Source organism: Lepidochelys kempii, chromosome 5 (genome assembly GCF_965140285.1).
Source record: "Lepidochelys kempii isolate rLepKem1 chromosome 5, rLepKem1.hap1, whole genome shotgun sequence".
Taxonomy (NCBI): domain Eukaryota; kingdom Metazoa; phylum Chordata; order Testudines; family Cheloniidae; genus Lepidochelys; species Lepidochelys kempii.
Window position 1 is genome coordinate 134,162,277 of NC_136384.1, and position 18,789 is coordinate 134,181,065.

The following is an 18,789-nucleotide window of genomic DNA, read 5'->3' on the forward strand; positions in this document are numbered from 1 at the left end:
CCCCCAGCAGCCGTAACCCAGCCCCCCAGAAGCCCCTGCCCCCAATCCCAGCCCCCCAGCAGCCCCTGCCCCCCCCAGCAACCCGAACCCAGCCCTCTGCAGCCCCTTCTCCCCAATCCCAGCCCCCCGCATCCCCTTCCCCCCCAGGAGCCTCCTCCCCCAATCCCAGCCCCCCAGAAGCCCTTGCCCCCCAGCAGCCGTAACCCAGCCCCCCAGAAGCCCCTGCCCCCAATCCCAGCCCCCAGGTGGACCCTGCCCGCCCCAGCCCAATTTAGCCCCTCCCCCTCCTTCAATCCCCTTCCTGCCCAGCAGCTTCTCCCGCCCCAGCCGAAGCCCTCCCGGCACATGCGCAGCGGCCGCCCCCTCCCGCGCCTGCGCACCGAGCGTCCCTGCCCCGCTCCCCTCCCCCTCCTCCTCGCTTGCGCAGGGGGCTGCGGAGGCGAGTCATGATGGCGGCGGCCAGGCTGTGAGCCGCGAGAGACTCCCGCCCGCCCGCCCGCACGCGCGCCCCCGCCCCTCCCCCGACGCCCCCTCCCCTGCCCTCCCCTCCCCTGCCCTGCCCGCGCGCCCAGCGGCGGGAGCGGCCCCCGGGGCCCCGGCGGCGGGAGCGGGTCCGGGAGGCGCAGGCCGCGAGCGCGGGGCGGCCGAGCCCCGGGGCGGCGCCCTCGCCATGCAGATCACCCTGAAAACCCTGCAGCAGCAGACCTTCAAGATCGACATCGACCCCGAGGAGACGGTGCGCGGGGGGGCGGGGAGGCTGGGGGGGGAGTGGCGCGGAGGGAGGTTGGGGGGGCGATAGAGGTGGGGAGGCTGTGGGGGGTTGGGGGAGTGGCGCGGAGGGAGGTTGGGGGGGCGATAGAGGTGGGGAGGCTGTGGGGGGTTGGGGGAGTGGCGCGGAGGGAGGTTGGGGGGGCGATAGAGGTGGGGAGGCTGTGGGGGGTTGGGGGAGTGGCGCGGGGGGAGGTTGGGGGGGCGATAGAGGTGGGGAGGCTGTGGGGGGTTGGGGGAGTGGCGCGGGGGGAGGTTGGGGGGCGATAGAGGTGGGGAGGCTGTGGGGGGTTGGGGGAGTGGCGCGGGGGGAGGTTGGGGGGGCGATAGAGGTGGGAAGGCTGTGGGGGGTTGGGGGAGTGGCGCGGGGGGAGGTTGGGGGGGCGATAGAGGTGGGGAGGCTGTGGGGGGTTGGGGGAGTGGCGCGGAGGGAGGTTGGGGGGGCGATAGAGGTGGGGAGGCTGTGGGGGGTTGGGGGAGTGGCGCGGAGGGAGGTTGGGGGGGCGATAGAGGTGGGGAGGCTGTGGGGGGTTGGGGGAGTGGCGCGGGGGGAGGTTGGGGGGGCGATAGAGGTGGGGAGGCTGTGGGGGGTTGGGGGAGTGGCGCGGAGGGAGGTTGGGGGGGCGATAGAGGTGGGGAGGCTGTGGGGGGTTGGGGGAGTGGCGCGGAGGGAGGTTGGGGGGGCGATAGAGGTGGGGAGGCTGTGGGGGGTTGGGGGAGTGGCGCGGAGGGAGGTTGGGGGGGCGATAGAGGTGGGGAGGCTGTGGGGGGTTGGGGGAGTGGCGCGGAGGGAGGTTGGGGGGGCGATAGAGGTGGGGAGGCTGTGGGGGGTTGGGGGAGTGGCGCGGAGGGAGGTTGGGGGGGCGATAGAGGTGGGGAGGCTGTGGGGGGTTGGGGGAGTGGCGCGGAGGGAGGTTGGGGGGGCGATAGAGGTGGGGAGGCTGTGGGGGGTTGGGGGAGTGGCGCGGAGGGAGGTTGGGGGGGCGATAGAGGTGGGGAGGCTGTGGGGGTTTGGGGGAGTGGCGCGGAGGGAGGTTGGGGGGGCGATAGAGGTGGGGAGGCTGTGGGGGGTTGGGGGAGTGGCGCGGGGGGAGGTTGGGGGGGCGATAGAGGTGGGGAGGCTGTGGGGGGTTGGGGGAGTGGCGCGGAGGGAGGTTGGGGGGGCGATAGAGGTGGGGAGGCTGTGGGGGGTTGGGGGAGTGGCGCGGAGGGAGGTTGGGGGGGCGATAGAGGTGGGGAGGCTGTGGGGGGTTGGGGGAGTGGCGCGGAGGGAGGTTGGGGGGGCGATAGAGGTGGGGAGGCTGTGGGGGGTTGGGGGAGTGGCGCGGGGGGAGGTTGGGGGGGCGATAGAGGTGGGGAGGCTGTGGGGGGTTGGGGGAGTGGCGCGGGGGGAGGTTGGGGGGGCGATAGAGGTGGGGAGGCTGTGGGGGGTTGGGGGAGTGGCGCGGAGGGAGGTTGGGGGGGCGATAGAGGTGGGGAGGCTGTGGGGGGTTGGGGGAGTGGCGCGGAGGGAGGTTGGGGGGGCGATAGAGGTGGGGAGGCTGTGGGGGGTTGGGGGAGTGGCGTGGAGGGAGGTTGGGGGGGCGATAGAGGTGGGGAGGCTGTGGGGGGTGGTTAGCAGCTGTTCCAGTTTGTGAATAGTGGAGACCTGTTTTGCAGGGCATGTGTCTCCTTAGGGCGCGAGGGAGGACTGGTGCGTCTCTGCTGGGTGAGGCCTGTGTGTGTCTGGTGGGGTTGGTGTATGTGGGGAGACTCATGGCCTGGCCTGGGGTGCAGGTTGCTGTGACTGCACTTCTCCTCGGGGAGGGGGGGTGGCTGTGCTGGGTGTGAATTGAGAGACCCCAGAGGCTTTTGTGTGTGTGTTTGGGGGGCGGGATTCTAGTAGTTCCTTTAGAGTTTCGGTTGCAGTGACAGCTCTGTAGTGGGGGTGCATGCGTGGGGTGACTTCACTGGCAGTCCCTGTGAGTGGTTTCAGAGTAGCCGCCCTGTTACTCTGTATCCACAAAAAGAAAAGGAGGACTTGTGGCACCTTAGAGACTAACTCTGCAAGGTGGTGGGGGACGGGTGTTACTGCAAAATATTGATATTGGGGGGGGGTGGGAGGGGGGGTTGTATGTGTAACTAAAATGAGGGTTAGGTACTTATACCCTGACCAGCTTTGGAAGTTCACTACGGTGCCCTTTAAACTCAGAGAGGAATGTGGGTGCAAACTCTTACAGCTTGTTCCCCCATGTTACACCCATACGTGCTGCCATCTTTTAACACCCCACTGGGATTTCAGTGGATCTTCCCCAGGCCTTGCCCATTAGGGCTCGGCAGTGAAACTATCGAAAGACCTCTGTGCCTCATCGTTTCCCTAGGTTTGATTGTTTAAACACCTCTGCTCTCCTCTTCTCCCCCCACCCCCAAAAAGAAAAGATAATTGAGTGTTGTGAAGGGTAGCTGCAGCTTGCTCACAGGGGTGCTTGGGTCTAGACAAGTTGGCTGAGAGAGACTGTGAATGTTTAATTGAAATGTACACAGCGGAGTCCTTCACAGGCTTAAAACACTAGCCTTTATAATTAATCCCTACCCAGGGAGTCACTTTCTCTCTTTTTATTCCCCTTCTCATCATATTGAGTGAATTGGAGCAGCTCTGAGGTCCTAGGAAACCTCAGCAAAAGGAGGGGATTAAGGGGGGGGTTTGCCCAGCCACACAAGCCATGCATGTGAGACTGCAAAAAGTATTGGCTAGGTCAGGGGTGGGGAACCTTTTTTCTATCAAGGGCACTGACCCACATAAAAAAATCAGTCACAGGCCACACACAGCCCTGCAGGGGCGTGCAGAGGCTCGGGGCTTCCCCTAGGCTCCGGGTTGGGGCCAGATATGAGGGTTTCAGGGTGCGGTACAGGGCTCTAGGCTCTGACAAGGAGTTTGGGTGCGGGAGGGGGTGAGGGCTTTGGCTGGTGGGTGCAGGCTTTGGGGTGTAGGAGAGGGCTCTGAGCTGGGGCCAAGGAGTTTGGAGTGCAGGAGCAAGCTCATTGCTGGGGTAGGGGATTGGGGTGTGGGAGGAGGTTTGGGGTGCGGGCTCAGGGAGGGAGTTTGTGTGTGGGAGGGGGCACAGGGCTGCGGCAGCCAGTTGGGTGGGGGTGCAGGGTCTGGGAGGAGTTAGGGTGTGAGGGAGGGGGTTCTGACTTAGGGCACGGAGTTTGGGGGGTGGGGGGACTCAGAGCTTCTGGCCCACTCCACGGAAAGCTGCCAGCTAAAATGAAGCAGCGGGCTGGATCTGGCCCATGGGCCGTAGGTTCCCCACCCTTGGGCTAGGTGTTGGAGGATGGGGAAGTAGAATGGCTTCTCCAATTAATAAACATTTGATCACTGTGTAGGTGTACCTGAGCAAAGAACTTGCTCCAGTAAATTAGGGGCTTTGCATACACACAATGTTTCAGTAGAATTATGGCTAAAAATATGAGAAGATTTTTTGGGTATCTTATGTCAAATTATATATCATGAAACCATGATCTTGGTAACTCTGCAGCAATAGGGTTGAAGTATTAAACTAGCAAATTCAGGAGAAACTAGTTGGAAAAAGTATGCCAAACATTAGAACAGCTGATGATACAGTTGTAATGCCAGCTTTATAAAAAAACATGCTCATGAGGCCTGTGTTAAAAACCAAAATCAGTTTAAATCACCAAATCCTTTAAAATAGTCTTGTTAATTTAGGTTTCAAAGCTGTTTTATTGGTTGGATGTTCCCTTTCAGTCTAATTTTGAAAATGGCCCTTTATAGTGAAGTGTACTAGTGCCCAAACCAAATGTTAGACTTGTGTTGAATCAAAACGTGTTAACTCCTGGGAGTTTTTGAAACGTTACATTTAGTCAATTCACTGTTTCTATGTGCTCAATGCCAAAGGTAGGTTTGATTACCTGGAGCACTGCCCTGTACTGTGACATGGCCAAAATTATCTAGTTAAGATAGGCTCAGGAAATTTATGTTTTAAACCTCCTACTATTCTAGCAATTTCTGACCACTTCTTTAACTTTCTTTATATAAGTCAAGCTTAAAAGAACAAAGAAATAACTGATCTTGAGTGCAAAGTAAGAAACACTACAGATTGTCATTAGAAGTATTCAACCATCAGAAGTCAGGAAAATATTTAACTATACTTTCCACTAAGAACATGAAAGAACACACTTAATTTTCATTTTATATTAAAATAACCACAAATTTAGTAACAATTTCAGCATTTTGCATAAACTTCTGACTATATCTCCCTTAATCAAAGAACAGGCTCATATAACCAAGTTATTGAATGTTGTTGCTATGGTCCTAAGTTAGATGTTGGTATTGCTTTTATTTATTTATTTATTTTAAGTACTAGCATGGTCTGAACTTCCCCTTTTTAATTACTAGACTTGAAGCAGGACCTGTCTTGTGTCCATGGAAGTACCCTTCTAAATTTATCAGGTAGAAACTGTAGAACATGTCATCTGGTATAATACTTGGTTTAAGAAAGTCTTGGCTAAAGGCCTCATGGTTGGAGAAGTTCTGTGGGGTTTGCATTGGGGGGGAAAATACGTGCCACACTTTGTTCTGGCCTCTGAATTTTGGGCAGTCAACTTTTGGAACGAGTGTGCAGAGATCATATTTACACCCCTCATTCTCAATGGAAAATCGTTTTGCCAGTTGGAGCAGTTGCAGTGTTTTAAGTTTTGCTGGCTGAATACTTGTAATGCATTCTGTTTGGTTCAGGATGAATAAAAGCACCTGTTTATATAATATCAGGGGATAGCCGTGTTAGTCTGTATCCACAAAAACAAGGAGTCCTGGCATAATAGTTGGTACTCCTGTTTACTGACAATGTTTGATTGAAATGGTGAATGCAGTAGAGGACCACAGGCTGAAATAATTCCCACTACCTGAGACTTTTGCAATAGTGTCTAGCAAAGGAGTTCTTTCCTGTGGCTGAAAGACAGTTATGACAATCCAGAGTTGTAGACTTTGAAAGGTGTTATGTTGTTGGGAATGCCTAGACCAAGATGCAGTTGATGTGGCCCAGAAAAAGCATGCTGCTAAATATACAGCAGTGCTGGGTAAAATGTTTTTAAGCTTCCCTAATATGTTGAATACTGATCTCAATAATTCAACCTGGTTAAGTTATGTTTAACTTAAATTTTACGAGGCTATTGAAGTAAATCTCTCTTTCCAAGCTGAGAGAAATGCCAAAAATGTCACTCTTCTTCCAAAAGTGTCTAGTTAACATTGCCTGATTTCTCCTGTGCTAGCACTCTTTAGGGAATGCCTGTTTGAGAAATGTCTTTTTTTAAAAAAGTTGTGGAAGCTATTTTAAAAACAACTTTTGGACAAATTTTGTGTTCATGTTAATTTTAACAGTAAAATATAAATATAACTAGTATGTACACATCAAAAAGCCCTGTTCATAGCAGATATCTGTTGTGGTGATGAAAGTGTCAGCCTCTCAAATTTTAGCATTATGGAATCTGCTTGGAGGGTGGGGTCTAACAAAAGGAATCCTGGACATGAAGCAGGTTCCATTGAAGCTGCAATGGGAAGAGGAAGGGGGAAAAGCTACAGTGGGGATGGTGGTGTTGCATGTGGGCTTCATTGAGTCAGCGTTCTTAGTGCTCCATCAAAACTGATACTCGGGTCTTGGAGGGTGATAGGAAGAAGTGACTACTCTAGCAGGGAAGGTAAGGGAGACTTTGAGGGGTGGGGAGTAAGGCAGCAGGCTTACAATAAAGGATGTGGGTAAAAACCTGTCAGTCAGAGGAGCACAGAGCCTAGGTAAAATCTGACAAATCTGAAATGCTTTTTCTGGTGATGTAATCACAAACATATATGTGGGGGAAATCCCAAAACTTAACTCTTGTTCTTTTCTGTGGTCCTACTTGTAGTGGTAATGTCAAATTTGTGAATCAGATAATGTTACTAAACCAAATAGTCTTTTGGGTGGTTGAAACTTTACAAATGGATTTATATGCGAGTTTGAGACTGAAAGACATATTGGTCCCATCAGTTTCTAATCTCTTCAGTACTTCAGAAGTTTTGCTAAAGACTGTTTAAAAGCTGTTAATGAAGTGGGAAGGCCACAGCGCTTAAAAGCACAATCCTGCCCTAACTGAAGTCAGTGGTAGTTTTGCCATTGAAATCAACAGGAGTGGCATCTAGCCCTAAACACTTGATTTTTGTGGCAGATAGGACTTTGCATTTGGTCAATATTCAAGAATAAAGTGAGTAATAAATACCCCAAAATGATCTGCTTTACTTGTCTAAATTTTAGACTTGCCCTTAGTTTTAACAGATCACCTTGTGAGCAGATCTACAACTACAAGCACTGCAGTGACACAGATCACCACTGTAGTGTAGACCAGGGGTAGGCAACCTATGGCATGCCTGCCAAAGGTGGCACACGAGCTGATTTTCAGTGGCACTCACACTGCCTGGGTCCTGGCCATCGGTCCCGGGGACTCCGCTGCTGGCCTGGGGTACTGGCTGCCGGCCCCCTGCCAGCTGGGTTTTCGTCTGCCAGTCCCCCTCAGCCCTGAGTCTCTGCCACCTGTCTGGGGGCTATGCTGCTAGCCTGGGGTCCTGGCTGCTGGCCCAGGGCTCTGCAGCTGCCCCCAGCTGTGGCCCACTGGCCCCAGCCTGGGGCAGTGAGGGGTGCAGGTAGGGGCAAGATGGGGCACAGCTCAGCACCCCCACCTTAAGAATTGTTCCAGCGCCACCGTACCGGGATATTTTTAAGTCCTGATTTGCTGCTTATATCACTCTCACGCCACGTGGAACAGCGCGCTGCGTCTGACGTTGAGATTAGAATGTATATGCAAGAACTGGAATCAGAATATTCCGACAGATTTCAACAGTTCTAGCGATTTGGCCCAATGCTTTCTTTTGTAATTAAACCTGAAAAGTTTGATGAAAGCAACTTGGATTTGTCTGTATTTTAGTGGATGGGTGTTGAAGATTTCAAAATGCAGCTCATTCAATAAAAAAAAGCTCAGATTTGTGGGCATTGAAGTTTGGAGATCTGCAGAGTGCACTTGAAGCTACGAAGAGAGATCATGGGGCCTCAATTCTGACCTGCTGGAAATCCCTGCCAGTGAAATTTAACTGTTTGAAGAAAACTGCGTTTGCAATGCTTTCAGCATTTGGATCCACATACCTGTGTGAACAGGTATTTTTCACACATGAAATCTGTCCTCTGTCCCTCTCAGAGCCAGTTAACAAATGATCAAGCTGCACACAGGCTTCTCAGTGAAGTATCCAAATACATGCCAGACATTGGAAAACTCAGCAAGGAAAAGCAAAGGCAAGGATTACACCAAATTTATAAGATCTGCATTTTAATTTAATTTTAAATGAAGCTTCTTAAACATTTAAAAAACCTTATTTACTTTACATATGATAGTTTAGTTATATATTATAGACTTATAGAAAGAGACCTTCTAAAAATGTTAAAATGTATTACTGGCATGCGAAACCTTAAATTAGAGGGAATAAATGAAGACTTGGCACACCACTTCTGAAAGGTTGCCGACCTCTGGTGTAGACACTTAGCGACAGAAGGTGTTAGCTAGGTTGATCTAAATTTTAGGTTTAGGCCAAACCTAAGGTTTGGAAGTATCCCTATTCTTCCATTCATCTACTGTAACTTGTCATTAGCTCTTTCCTAAACATTGTCATCAGCTGCCAATGCCATAGTATGCTTTATGCTTGCTAGCGTGGAAGGGCATGCTTCTTGACTCAACAACCAAGTTGTGGTGTTATGATATAAAAGTAAATACTGCAGTTCTGCTACTTTTATTTCCTATGGTGTGGTAGAAAAATCAAGTATTTTCTTTCCAGTCCAATAAATCTTCAAAGGGAAAAGTTGGCAATTTTAAACCAAAAGGGAATATAATGTGGCATGCTGAAACTGAAGCTGTGCTTCTGAATAGAGCCTCTTATAGAATCTTAGAATCATAAACTTTAAGGTCAGAAGGGACCATTATGATTGTCTAGTCTGACCTCTTGCACAGTGCAGGCCACAGAATCTCACCCACCCACTTCTGTAACAAACCTTTAACCTATGTCTGAGCTACTGAAGTCCTCAAATCGTGGTTTAAAGACTTTGAGGTGCAGCGAATCCTCCAGCAAGTGACTCGTGCCCCACGTTGCAGAGGAAGGCGAAAAACCGCCAGGGCCTCTGCCAATCTGCCCTGGAGGAAAATTCCTTCCCGACCCCATATATGGCCATCAGCTAAACCCTAAGCTTGTGGGCAAAACTCACCAGCCAGACACCCAGGAAAGAATTCTCTGTAGTAACTCAGATCCCACCCCATCTAACATCCCATCACAGGCCATTGGGCATATCTACCGCTAATAGTTAATCAATTAATTGCCAAAATTAGGCTATCCCATCATATCATCCTTTCCATAAACTTATCAAGCTTCGTCTTAAAGCCAGATAGGTCTTTTGCCCCCACTGCTTCCCTTGGAAGGCTGTTCCAGAACTTCACTCCTCTGATGGTTAGAAACCTTCATCTAATTTCAAGTCTAAATTTTCTGATGGCCAGTTTATATCTATTTGTTCTTGTGTCCACATTGGTACTGAGCTTAGATAATTCTCCTCCCTCCGTGATATTTATCCCTCTGATATATTTATAGAGAGCAATCATATCTCCTCTGTCTTCTTTTGGTTAGGCTAAACAAGCCAAGCTCTTTGAGTGTCCTTTCATAAGACAGGTTTTCCATTCCAAGGATCATCCTAGTAGCCCTTCTCTGTACCTGTTCCAGTTTGAATTCATCCTTCTTAAACATGGGAGACCAGAGCCGCACATAATATTCCAGATGAGGTCTCACCAGTGCCTTGTATAACGGTACTAACACCTCCTTATCTCTACTGGAAATACCTTGCCTGATGCATCCCAAGGCTGCATTAGCTTTTTTCACGGCCATATCACATTGGCGATTCGTAATCATCCTGTGATCAACCAGTACTCAAGGTCCTTCTCCTCCTCTGTTACTTCCAAGTGATGTGTCCCCAGTTTATAACAAAAATTCTTGTTGTTAATCCCTAAATGCATGACCTTGCACTTTTCACTATTACATTTAATCCTATTACTGTTACTCCAGTTTACAAGGTCATCCAGATCTTCCTGTATGATATCCCGGTCCTTCTCTGTATTGGCAATACCTCTCAGCTTCGTGTCATCCACAGACTTTATTAGCACACTCCAACTTTTTGTGCCAAGGTCAGTAATAAAAAGATTGGTCCCAAAATCGATCCCTGAGGAACTCCACTAGTAACCTCCTTCCAGCCTGGCAGTTCACCTTTCAGTATGACCTGTTGTTGTCTCCCCTTTAACCAGTTCCTTATCCACCTTTCAGTTTTCATATTGATCCCCATCTTTTTCCAATTTAGCTAATAATTCCCAATGTGGAACCTTATCAGATGCCTTACTGAAATCAAGGTAAATTAGATCCACTAGGTTTCCTTTGTCTAAAAAAATCTGTTACCTTCTCAAAGAAAGAGATCAGGTTGGTTTGACACAATCTACCTTTTGTAAAACCATGTTGTACTTTGTCCCAGTTACCACTATGTCCTTAACTACTTTCTCCTTCAAAATTTTTTCCAAGACCTTGCATGCTACAGATGTCAAACAAACTGGTCTGTAGTTACCCAGATCACATTTTTCCCCCTTTCTTAAAAATAGGAACTGTTAGCGATTCTCCAGTCATACGGTACAACCCCTAAGGTTACAGATTCATTGACATTTTTTGCTAATGGGCTTGCAATTTCATGTGCCAGTTCCTTTAATCTTCTTGGATGAAGATTATCCGGGCCCCCCGATTTAGTCCCATTAAGCTGTTCAAGTTTGGCATCTACCTCGGATGTGGTAATGTCTACCTCCATATCCTAATTCCCATTTGTCGCCCTATCATTATCCCTAAGCTCCTCATTAAAGACTGAAGCAAAGTATTTAGATATTGGGCCATGCGTAGATTTTCCTTAACCTCCACGCCATCCTCCAGTGTTTAGGGGTCCCACTTCTTTTTTCTTTTCTTCTTATTTATATGGCTATAAAACCTTTTACTATCGCTTTTAATTCCCTTTGCAAGGTCCAACTCTACATGGCTTTTGGCCTTTCTCACTTTATCCCTACCTGTCCTGACCTCAATAAGGTAGCTTTCCTTGCTGATCCCTCCCATCTTCTACGCCTTGTAGGCTGTCTGCTTTTTCTTAATCACCTCTCTAAGGTGCTTGCTCATCCAGCTTGGTTTACAACTCCTGCCGAAGAATTTTTTCCCCTTTCTTGGGATGCAGGCTTCTGATAGTTTCTGCAACTTTGACTTGAAGTAATTCCAGGCCTCCTCTGCCTTTAGATCCACAAGTTCTTCAGTCCAGTCAAATCCACTTCCCTAATTAATTTCTTTAATTTTTTAAAGTTAGCCCCTTTGAAATCAAAAACCCTAGTCACAGATCTATTTTTGTTTATCCTTCCATTTAGTTTGAACTGAATTAGCTCATGATCGCTTGAACCAAGGTTGTCCCCTACAACCATTTCTTCTATGAGGTCCTCACTACTCACCAAAACCAAATCTAAAATGGTATCCTCTCTTGTTGGTTCAGCAACTACTTGATGAAGGAATCCATCAGTTATCGCATCCAGGAAAATCTGAGCCCTATTATTATTACTAACATTTATCCTCCAGTCTATATCTGGGAAGTTAGTTTCCCATGATCACACAATTCCCATTAGTATTTACTTCATTAAAAGCATTAAAGAGGTCTCTATCCATATCCAGATCGGATCCTGGCGGTCCATAGCACACCCTGAGCACTATCCCAGAGGAGGCTCTAGTAGCTCTCTTCCCCAAAGTGATTTTTACCCAGATAGACTCTCTTGTCCATTCCATCACTTCTTATTTCTTTGCATTCTACCTCATCATTGATATACAGTGCTACTCCACTACCTTTGCCTTTATTTCTGTCTTTCCTAAACAGCACGTACCCTTCATGTAGTCCAGTCATGACTCCTATTCCACCATGTTTCTGTTATCCCCGTAATATCTGATTTCACTTCCTGTACCGGTAGCTCTAGTTCCTCCATTTTGTTACCTAGGCTCCTCGCATTAGTGTACAAACATCTTAATTTTTGCTCTTTGGCCTCACTCACATTCTTTACCCGATTAGGAGCAGACATTCTACCGCCAGTATCACCTATTAGACTGGTATCTACACTACCCTTCCTCCTTATGTCCATTCTCCTACCCACGGCTGCATCCTTTCTTACTTAGTTTTCTTCCCTCTCAATGTTAAACTCCGGCGTGGAGATTACCTGGATATCTCCCAACCATCTCCCCCAGATTCCTAGTTTAAAGCTCTCTTAATCAGTTGTGCCATCCTAGAAGTCTATTTCCTTCCTTACTCAGGTGAAGTCCATTCCGAGAGAACAGTCCTCTGTCCATGAATGCTTCCCAGTGGCCACACATTCCAAAGCCCTCCTTATAGCACAAGTGCCTTTCCATCTGTTGAGCATCATAATCTTGTCACACCTTTGTTGCCCTTCTCTAGGAACAGGCAGAATCCCACTAAAGATCACCTGAGCCTCGATTTCCTTATGCGACCAATCTGATGTAATGCCAATTTTTAAAAAAGACTTAAGAGGCTATCTTGGCAATTACACGGTAAGAAGCCTAACTTCATTACCTGGTAAATTGGTTGAAACCATAGTAGAGAACAAAATTGTCAGGCATCTAGATAAACACAATGCTCTGAGGAAGAGTTAACATGGTATTTGCAAAGAGAAATCATGCCTCACCAATCTGTTAGAATTCTTTGAGGTTATCAACAAGCTTGTGGACAAGGGTTATCTAGTGCATATAGAGTACCTGGACTTTCAGAAAGCCTTTGACAGGGTCCTACACTAAAGACTCTTAAGCAAAGTAAGCAGTCATGGGATAAGAGGGAAGGTCCACTCATGGATCAGTAACAGATTAAAAACATAGTAATCAAAGGGTAGGAATAAATGGTCAGTTTAAACAATGGAGAGAGTTAAATAGCGGAGTCCTCCAAAGGGCTGGACAAGGACCTGTGCTATTCAACAATAATCTTGAGAAGTGGGTAAACAGGTGGCAAACTTTGCAGGTGACACACAATTACTCAAGATAGATCCAGAGCTGTCTGCAGAGAGTTACAAAGGGATTTTACTAAACTGGATGACAAAATGACCGATAAAATTCAATGTTGATATATGCAAAGTTGTGCATATTGGAAAACATAATCCCAACTATATATACAAAATGATGATATCTAAATTGGTGGTTACCACTCAAGAAAGAGATCTTGAAGTCATTGTGGATAGTTCTCTGAAAATATCTGCTCAATATATAATAGCAGTCAAAAAAGATAAGGTTAGAAACCATTAGAAAAGGGATACATAAGACAGAAAATATCACCATGCCACTGTATAAATCCATGGTACGCTTACACCTTGAGTACTGTTTGCAGTTCTGGTCATCTCTCCTCTCAAAAAAGATAATAGAATTGGAAAAGGTACAGAGAAGGGCAATTAAAGTATTTAAGAGTATGGAACAACTTCCATAGGAGAGATTAAAAAGACTGGGACTCTTCAGTTTAGAAAAAAGAGGACTAAGGAGGGAGATGATAGAGGTCTATTCAATCACAAACAGTGTGGAGAAAGTGAATAAGAAAGTTATTGATCCCTTCATATAACACAAGAAGCAGGGTTCACCAATGAAATTAATATGCAGCAAATTTAAAGTACGGAAGTACTACTTCACACATCTGTGGAACTCGTGAAGGCCAAAATTGTAACTGGGTTAAAAAAAAATTAGAAGGGTTCATGGAGGATAGGTCTATCAATGGCTATTAGCCAAGATAGTCAAGGATGGAAGCCCCTGTCCTGAGTGTCCCATGACCTGTGACTCCCGGAAGCTGGAGACAGGGCATGGATCACTCCATAATTTCCCTGTTTTATTTGATTCCCTCTGAAGCATCTGGCACTGGCCACTGTCAGTGGAAGTCGGGATACTGGGCTAGATGGACCATTGGTCTGACCCAGTGTGGCCATTCTTATGTTCTTATCTAAGTGGATCACTACAACTAAGTCTGCAACATACCTTCTAGTTTCAATTACTTAATTTCATTTTCTAATACCAGCAGGAGCCACTAGGCCCTGAGTTACCTAAGTTCTGAATCTTTAGGTAATATAAATTCATATGGGTTGGCAGACTAGTCATTAGTTTTAAGCCATATGTTGTTTTTGACATTACTGCTTTGGGATTTAACCTCAGTGCTTTTTTTGCCTCTGTCTTCACGAACGATTTTTATCAGCCCTGATATGGCAGTTTGTTTCCCCTCTAAAGGCTAGTTACATTTCTCCTTTAACTGCTACTGCACAAATAGTTGGGGAAGCTGTGAAGTATAAGGGCCTGTACTTTGCTTCTTGATACTCAGTGGATGACTCTGTAAAAATAGTAACTTCAAAATTCTATGCTGTCAGAATAAACATTTAGTAGTATGTATGCGCAAAAAGAACAGGCACTGAATTTAGCTGTATGGAGTGGAAATCTATCAACTTCATGAAAAAACTCGTACCCCACTGTATTTTCCACTGAATGCATCCGATGAAGTGAGCTGTAGCTCACGAAAGCTTATGCTCAAATAAATTGGTTAGTCTCTAAGGTGCCACAAGTCCTCCTGTTTTTTGCGAATACAGACTAACACGGCTGCTACTCTGAAAGGAGTACTTGTGGCACCTTTTTTGTTTCATAATTTGTCGTGCGTTCCTCGAAATTAAGATCTGTGGGCAAGGTTAGACGTCCTTTTGAGAAGTCGAACTGGTATTTTTCTGTAAAGCACATTTTGCTCGTCTTTGGAAATTCTGTTTGCATCCAATCTTGTAGCCACAGTTTGAGTTTTTAGGCTAGAGAAGGGTAAAATCCAGTTCTCTTTGGTTTTCTAATCCTCTTCAGTATTCTGTGGCATTTCTTAATATAAATATATTGTATTCTATAAGCCTTCTTTAAGGGAATGCTAAGACTGCATGAAATGTCAGGTGTGCTCACAACTAATTTTGTTCAGATACATTACAGGATGGCCATATAGGATTGATTATTATATCTGAAGTACTGGGGACTCTCAGCTATTTTATAACCATACATGTTTACACCCTCTCTAATAATTTTTGTATACCTACCCTAATTTATTAAACTATCCATGTGGATTTTTTTTAAAAAATTGTATTTTATATTATACTCCTTTCAGTGATCACACCTTTCCTTGGATAGAGTTCAGAGCATGGGCAATTAACTATCAAGCTAACTTTACTAAAGACTTTTGGGGGCTGTGTTAACAGATAACACAGAAATGTTCAATGAATATTTCTGTTCGTTAGTTGGGGAAAAGTCCAGGTGATGATGCTTTCTATTCTAGTAGTAATTCATGAGGATGTTAAAGAGCTGCTACTAAAGTTAGATATTTATAAATCAGCAGGTCGAGATAAATTTTATCCAGGAGTTTAGAAGAGCTGGCTGAGGAGCTTGCTGGCCCATTACTGTTGATTTTTGTTAAGGTGGAACTCTTAGGAATGTAGACCAGTGCTTTGAAAAGTGTACCAGACCTACCTGTGAGAGGTCTAAACTGTCTGTCAGATACGCTCACGGTGTAGCAGTGAGAAATCCAGTTGCATTTGTTTTTTTTCTGTCCTGCTATGCCACTCCTCCAAAAACTTTCAGGTATTGGGAAGGCAAATAGAATCTTGACAGGAATTTTTGTCTCGTGTATCAGCTTTTGACTAGCAGGTGTCTGAAATATCAAATCTACCCCTGGTTCTTTCTGCTGAAATAGAAATCTTACACCCACTGTAGTCTTGACTACTGGGCAAATAGACCTCTGTTCTACCCAATTTCCTGGGTTCTGGTGGTTTTTGAGCCTTTTCTCTCTCAAATAACTCCAGTGCTTGCCTGTACTGCTCAAAGCTTTCTCCAGTCAGCAGCAAAGTGAAGTTGATGTGACTCTTGTGTGGCTTCATTCCTGCCCATAGGGTTTTTGAAAATGAGGATTGAAATTTAACAGTGTTAATCTCCCCTTGATACTGCTTGAGAAATCTACGGACAGCAATATCACTGCAGCTGACTCTCTGCAAACTGTGAGGGGAGAAATGCATTAGTTTAAATTTGGTACACCTGCAAAAGCATAGCTTCACAAACAGAAGTCTAGAAGCTTTTTAAAGAAAACGATTTGGGTTAGTCCCCCTCCCCCCCAATATGCTTATCAGGGACAGAATCCTATTTGCTACTGGCAAATGGACTTTAAAGTCCTGGTATTGTCTCAGTATTAGTGGTATGAGAGCATGGCAGAAACATCAAAACTAACCAATAAAACTAGTGAACCACGTTGGGTTAATCAAACTTTTGTTCTGTCTCACTAAATTGCCCTGTTTGTAATGCAAGTTGCTATTCTACTCCTGGTCCAGAGGAATAATATAAATTGAGGATAAATAAAACCGTGTCCCATGTAAAAGGCCGTACTGTAAAGTAGGCTCATGTCAACCAAGACGGTTTTTGATATTTCTACTAAAAGTTGGAGCTAGGTATCCCCTTATCAGTGAAGTTGTCTTAGGCTATCTTCATGAGAAATGCTGCAGCTGCTCCTCTGTAGTGCTTGTTACAGTGATGAGAGGGGTTCTCCCATTTTTTGTAGTTAACTCACCTCCCCAAGAGGCGGTAGTTAGGTTGTCTGACTAATTCTTCCATTGACCTAATGCTGTCTACACTAGGGGTAAGGTTGGCTTAACTGTGTCTCTCAGGAGCATAGATTTTTCACACCCTTGAGTGATGTAGCTGGATTGACTTAACTTTTTAGCATAGACCTGACCTTACACTAATACACTGATTATTTTAGTGGTCACTGAGATGTTGGTCCTTTGTCTCTTAGTAGTATTGGAGGAGGGTGTAGGGGAATAAAACCTGTTATATTGGTCAGTTTACAACTTCAGGCTATCAGTCAGTTTGTTTCTTGATCTAGCAGTGATAGCATGGGCTGACTTTGAACACACACTATATAGCAATCATCACAATGCAAATATCCCTTTCAAAGGCTAGACTGCAATGCTTGAGAACCAAAAAGTGGACGCTAGTCCACTAGTTTGTGTTCAAAGTGAAACACAAAAAAAAGTATAAGATGCTTTGGTTTAAATGTTTTGTAAGCAACCTGTAGAACTTATAAGATGGGTAAGAACTTTGTATATGCTTTGATGAATCCACTAATAGTGTACTTAACAATCCATTTGAACTGGAAGCTGCTGCTTCAGTCATCGTCACAATGTGCCTCAGGTAGTACATGACCAGGATTCACCACCAAATTTGGTTCGCTGGTTGATCATTAGCTGGACCAGGCCAGGTACTGATAGGGAGTGTGTCGTAAACGCCGATCCATCTATCGCTTCCCCTGCTGCAGTAACTGTGGATCAAATGGTGGTAGAAAAAACAAATGAAGTGAATACTCCCCGCGTATGGAATTAAATAAAACCAGACATCCCTTTTAAATAATTTAACATTTGTAATAGCGAGAGTGATGATTACTTCAAAACAGTCTACCATAGAATCATAGAATATCAGGGTTGGAAGGGACCTCAGGAGGTCATCTAGTCCAACCCCCTGCTCAAAGCAGGACCAATTCCCAATTTTTGCCCCCGATCCCTAAATGGTCCCCTCAAGGATTGAACTCACAACCCTGCGTTTAGCAGGCCAATGCTCAAACCACTGAGCTATCCCTCCCCCCAGCCCCACTTAAGAGCTAGAGTCAGACAGGCCATTAATGTAATTTTTGTCCACATTGGGTATCTTGCACTTATTTAGTTGCAAAGTAAAAACTCAGTGTAATCAAAATCTTAGTTTGAAAATAGATGGTTTCCTGGGACTCTTTGTAGCAGCACTGTAAAATGCAATTTTAAAATCAGTAGTTGGCTTATCATTTGTTACCAGATATGCCTGTTACTTTGGGGTATGCTCATTTATTAGGGTTGCTCTTCTGCGGGGGGAGGGGTTCTGTAATTCTATTAATGTAGTGCTTACGTCACTTGTGTGTCCATATGGAGCTCTACTCCTTCCTTCTGCAAGTCCCCTTCCAATGGAGCTATCTTGCAGGACCTACGTTCCCCAGGACTGGGTTCCTCCAGGGCTAGAATTAGATGAACATGCGCGCGCACACACACTAACAGAGCAAGTCTAAGCGGACCGGGTCAAACCTGGAGTTTCAGCTAGCAAGAGATGTTAAGTAACAAGAAGGGTTTCTTCAGGTATGTTAGCATCAAGAAGAAAGTCAAGGAAACTGTGAGCCCCTTACTGAATGAGGGAGGCAACCTAGTGACAGAGGATGTGGAAAAAGCTAATGTACTCAATGCTATTTTTGGCTTTGTCTTCACGAACAAGGTCAGCTTCCATACTACTGCACTGGGTAGCACAGCATGGGAAGGAGGTGACCAGCCCTCTGTGGAGAAAGAAGTGGTTCGGGACTATTTAGAAAAGCTGGACGAGCACAAGTCCATGGGGCCGATGCGCTGCATCTGAGAGCGCTAAAGGAGTTGGCAGATGTGATTGCAGAGCCATTGGCCATTATCTTTGAAAACTCATGGCGATTGTGGGAGGTCCCAGATGACTGCTAAAAGGCTAATGTAGTGCCCATCTTTAAAGAAGGGAAGGAGGAGGATCCTGGGAACTACAGGCCAGTCAGCCTCACCTCAGTCCCTGGAAAAATCATGGAGCAGGTCCTCAAGGAATCAATTTTGAAGCACTTAGAGGAGAGGAAAGTGATCAGGAACAGTCAGCATGCATTCACCAAGGGCAAGTCATGCCTGACTAATCTAATTACCTTCTATGACGAGATAACTGGCTCTGTGGATGAGGGGAAAGCAGTGGACGTGGTGTTCCTTGACTTTAGCAAAGCTTTTGACACGGTCTCCCACAGTATTCTTGCCAGCAAGTTAAAGAAGTACAGACTGGATTCATGG

At 46.3% G+C, this 18,789-nt stretch overlaps 1 protein-coding gene across 2 annotated transcripts in view; it reads left to right on the forward strand.

The window, feature by feature from the left end:
- Positions 1-404: 404 nt before the first annotated feature.
- Positions 405-18,789, forward strand: part of RAD23B (RAD23 nucleotide excision repair protein B) — a 54,650-nt gene continuing 36,265 nt past the window's right edge. Inside the window, exon 1 of one of the 2 annotated variants that reach the window (XM_073346003.2) lies at positions 405-736. In XM_073346003.2, the coding sequence (XP_073202104.2) occupies positions 671-736 (66 nt within the window). In that variant the 5' untranslated portion in view covers positions 405-670. The remainder of the gene's footprint in view (positions 737-18,789) is intronic. The other variant, XM_073346004.2, reaches the window with a different exon arrangement.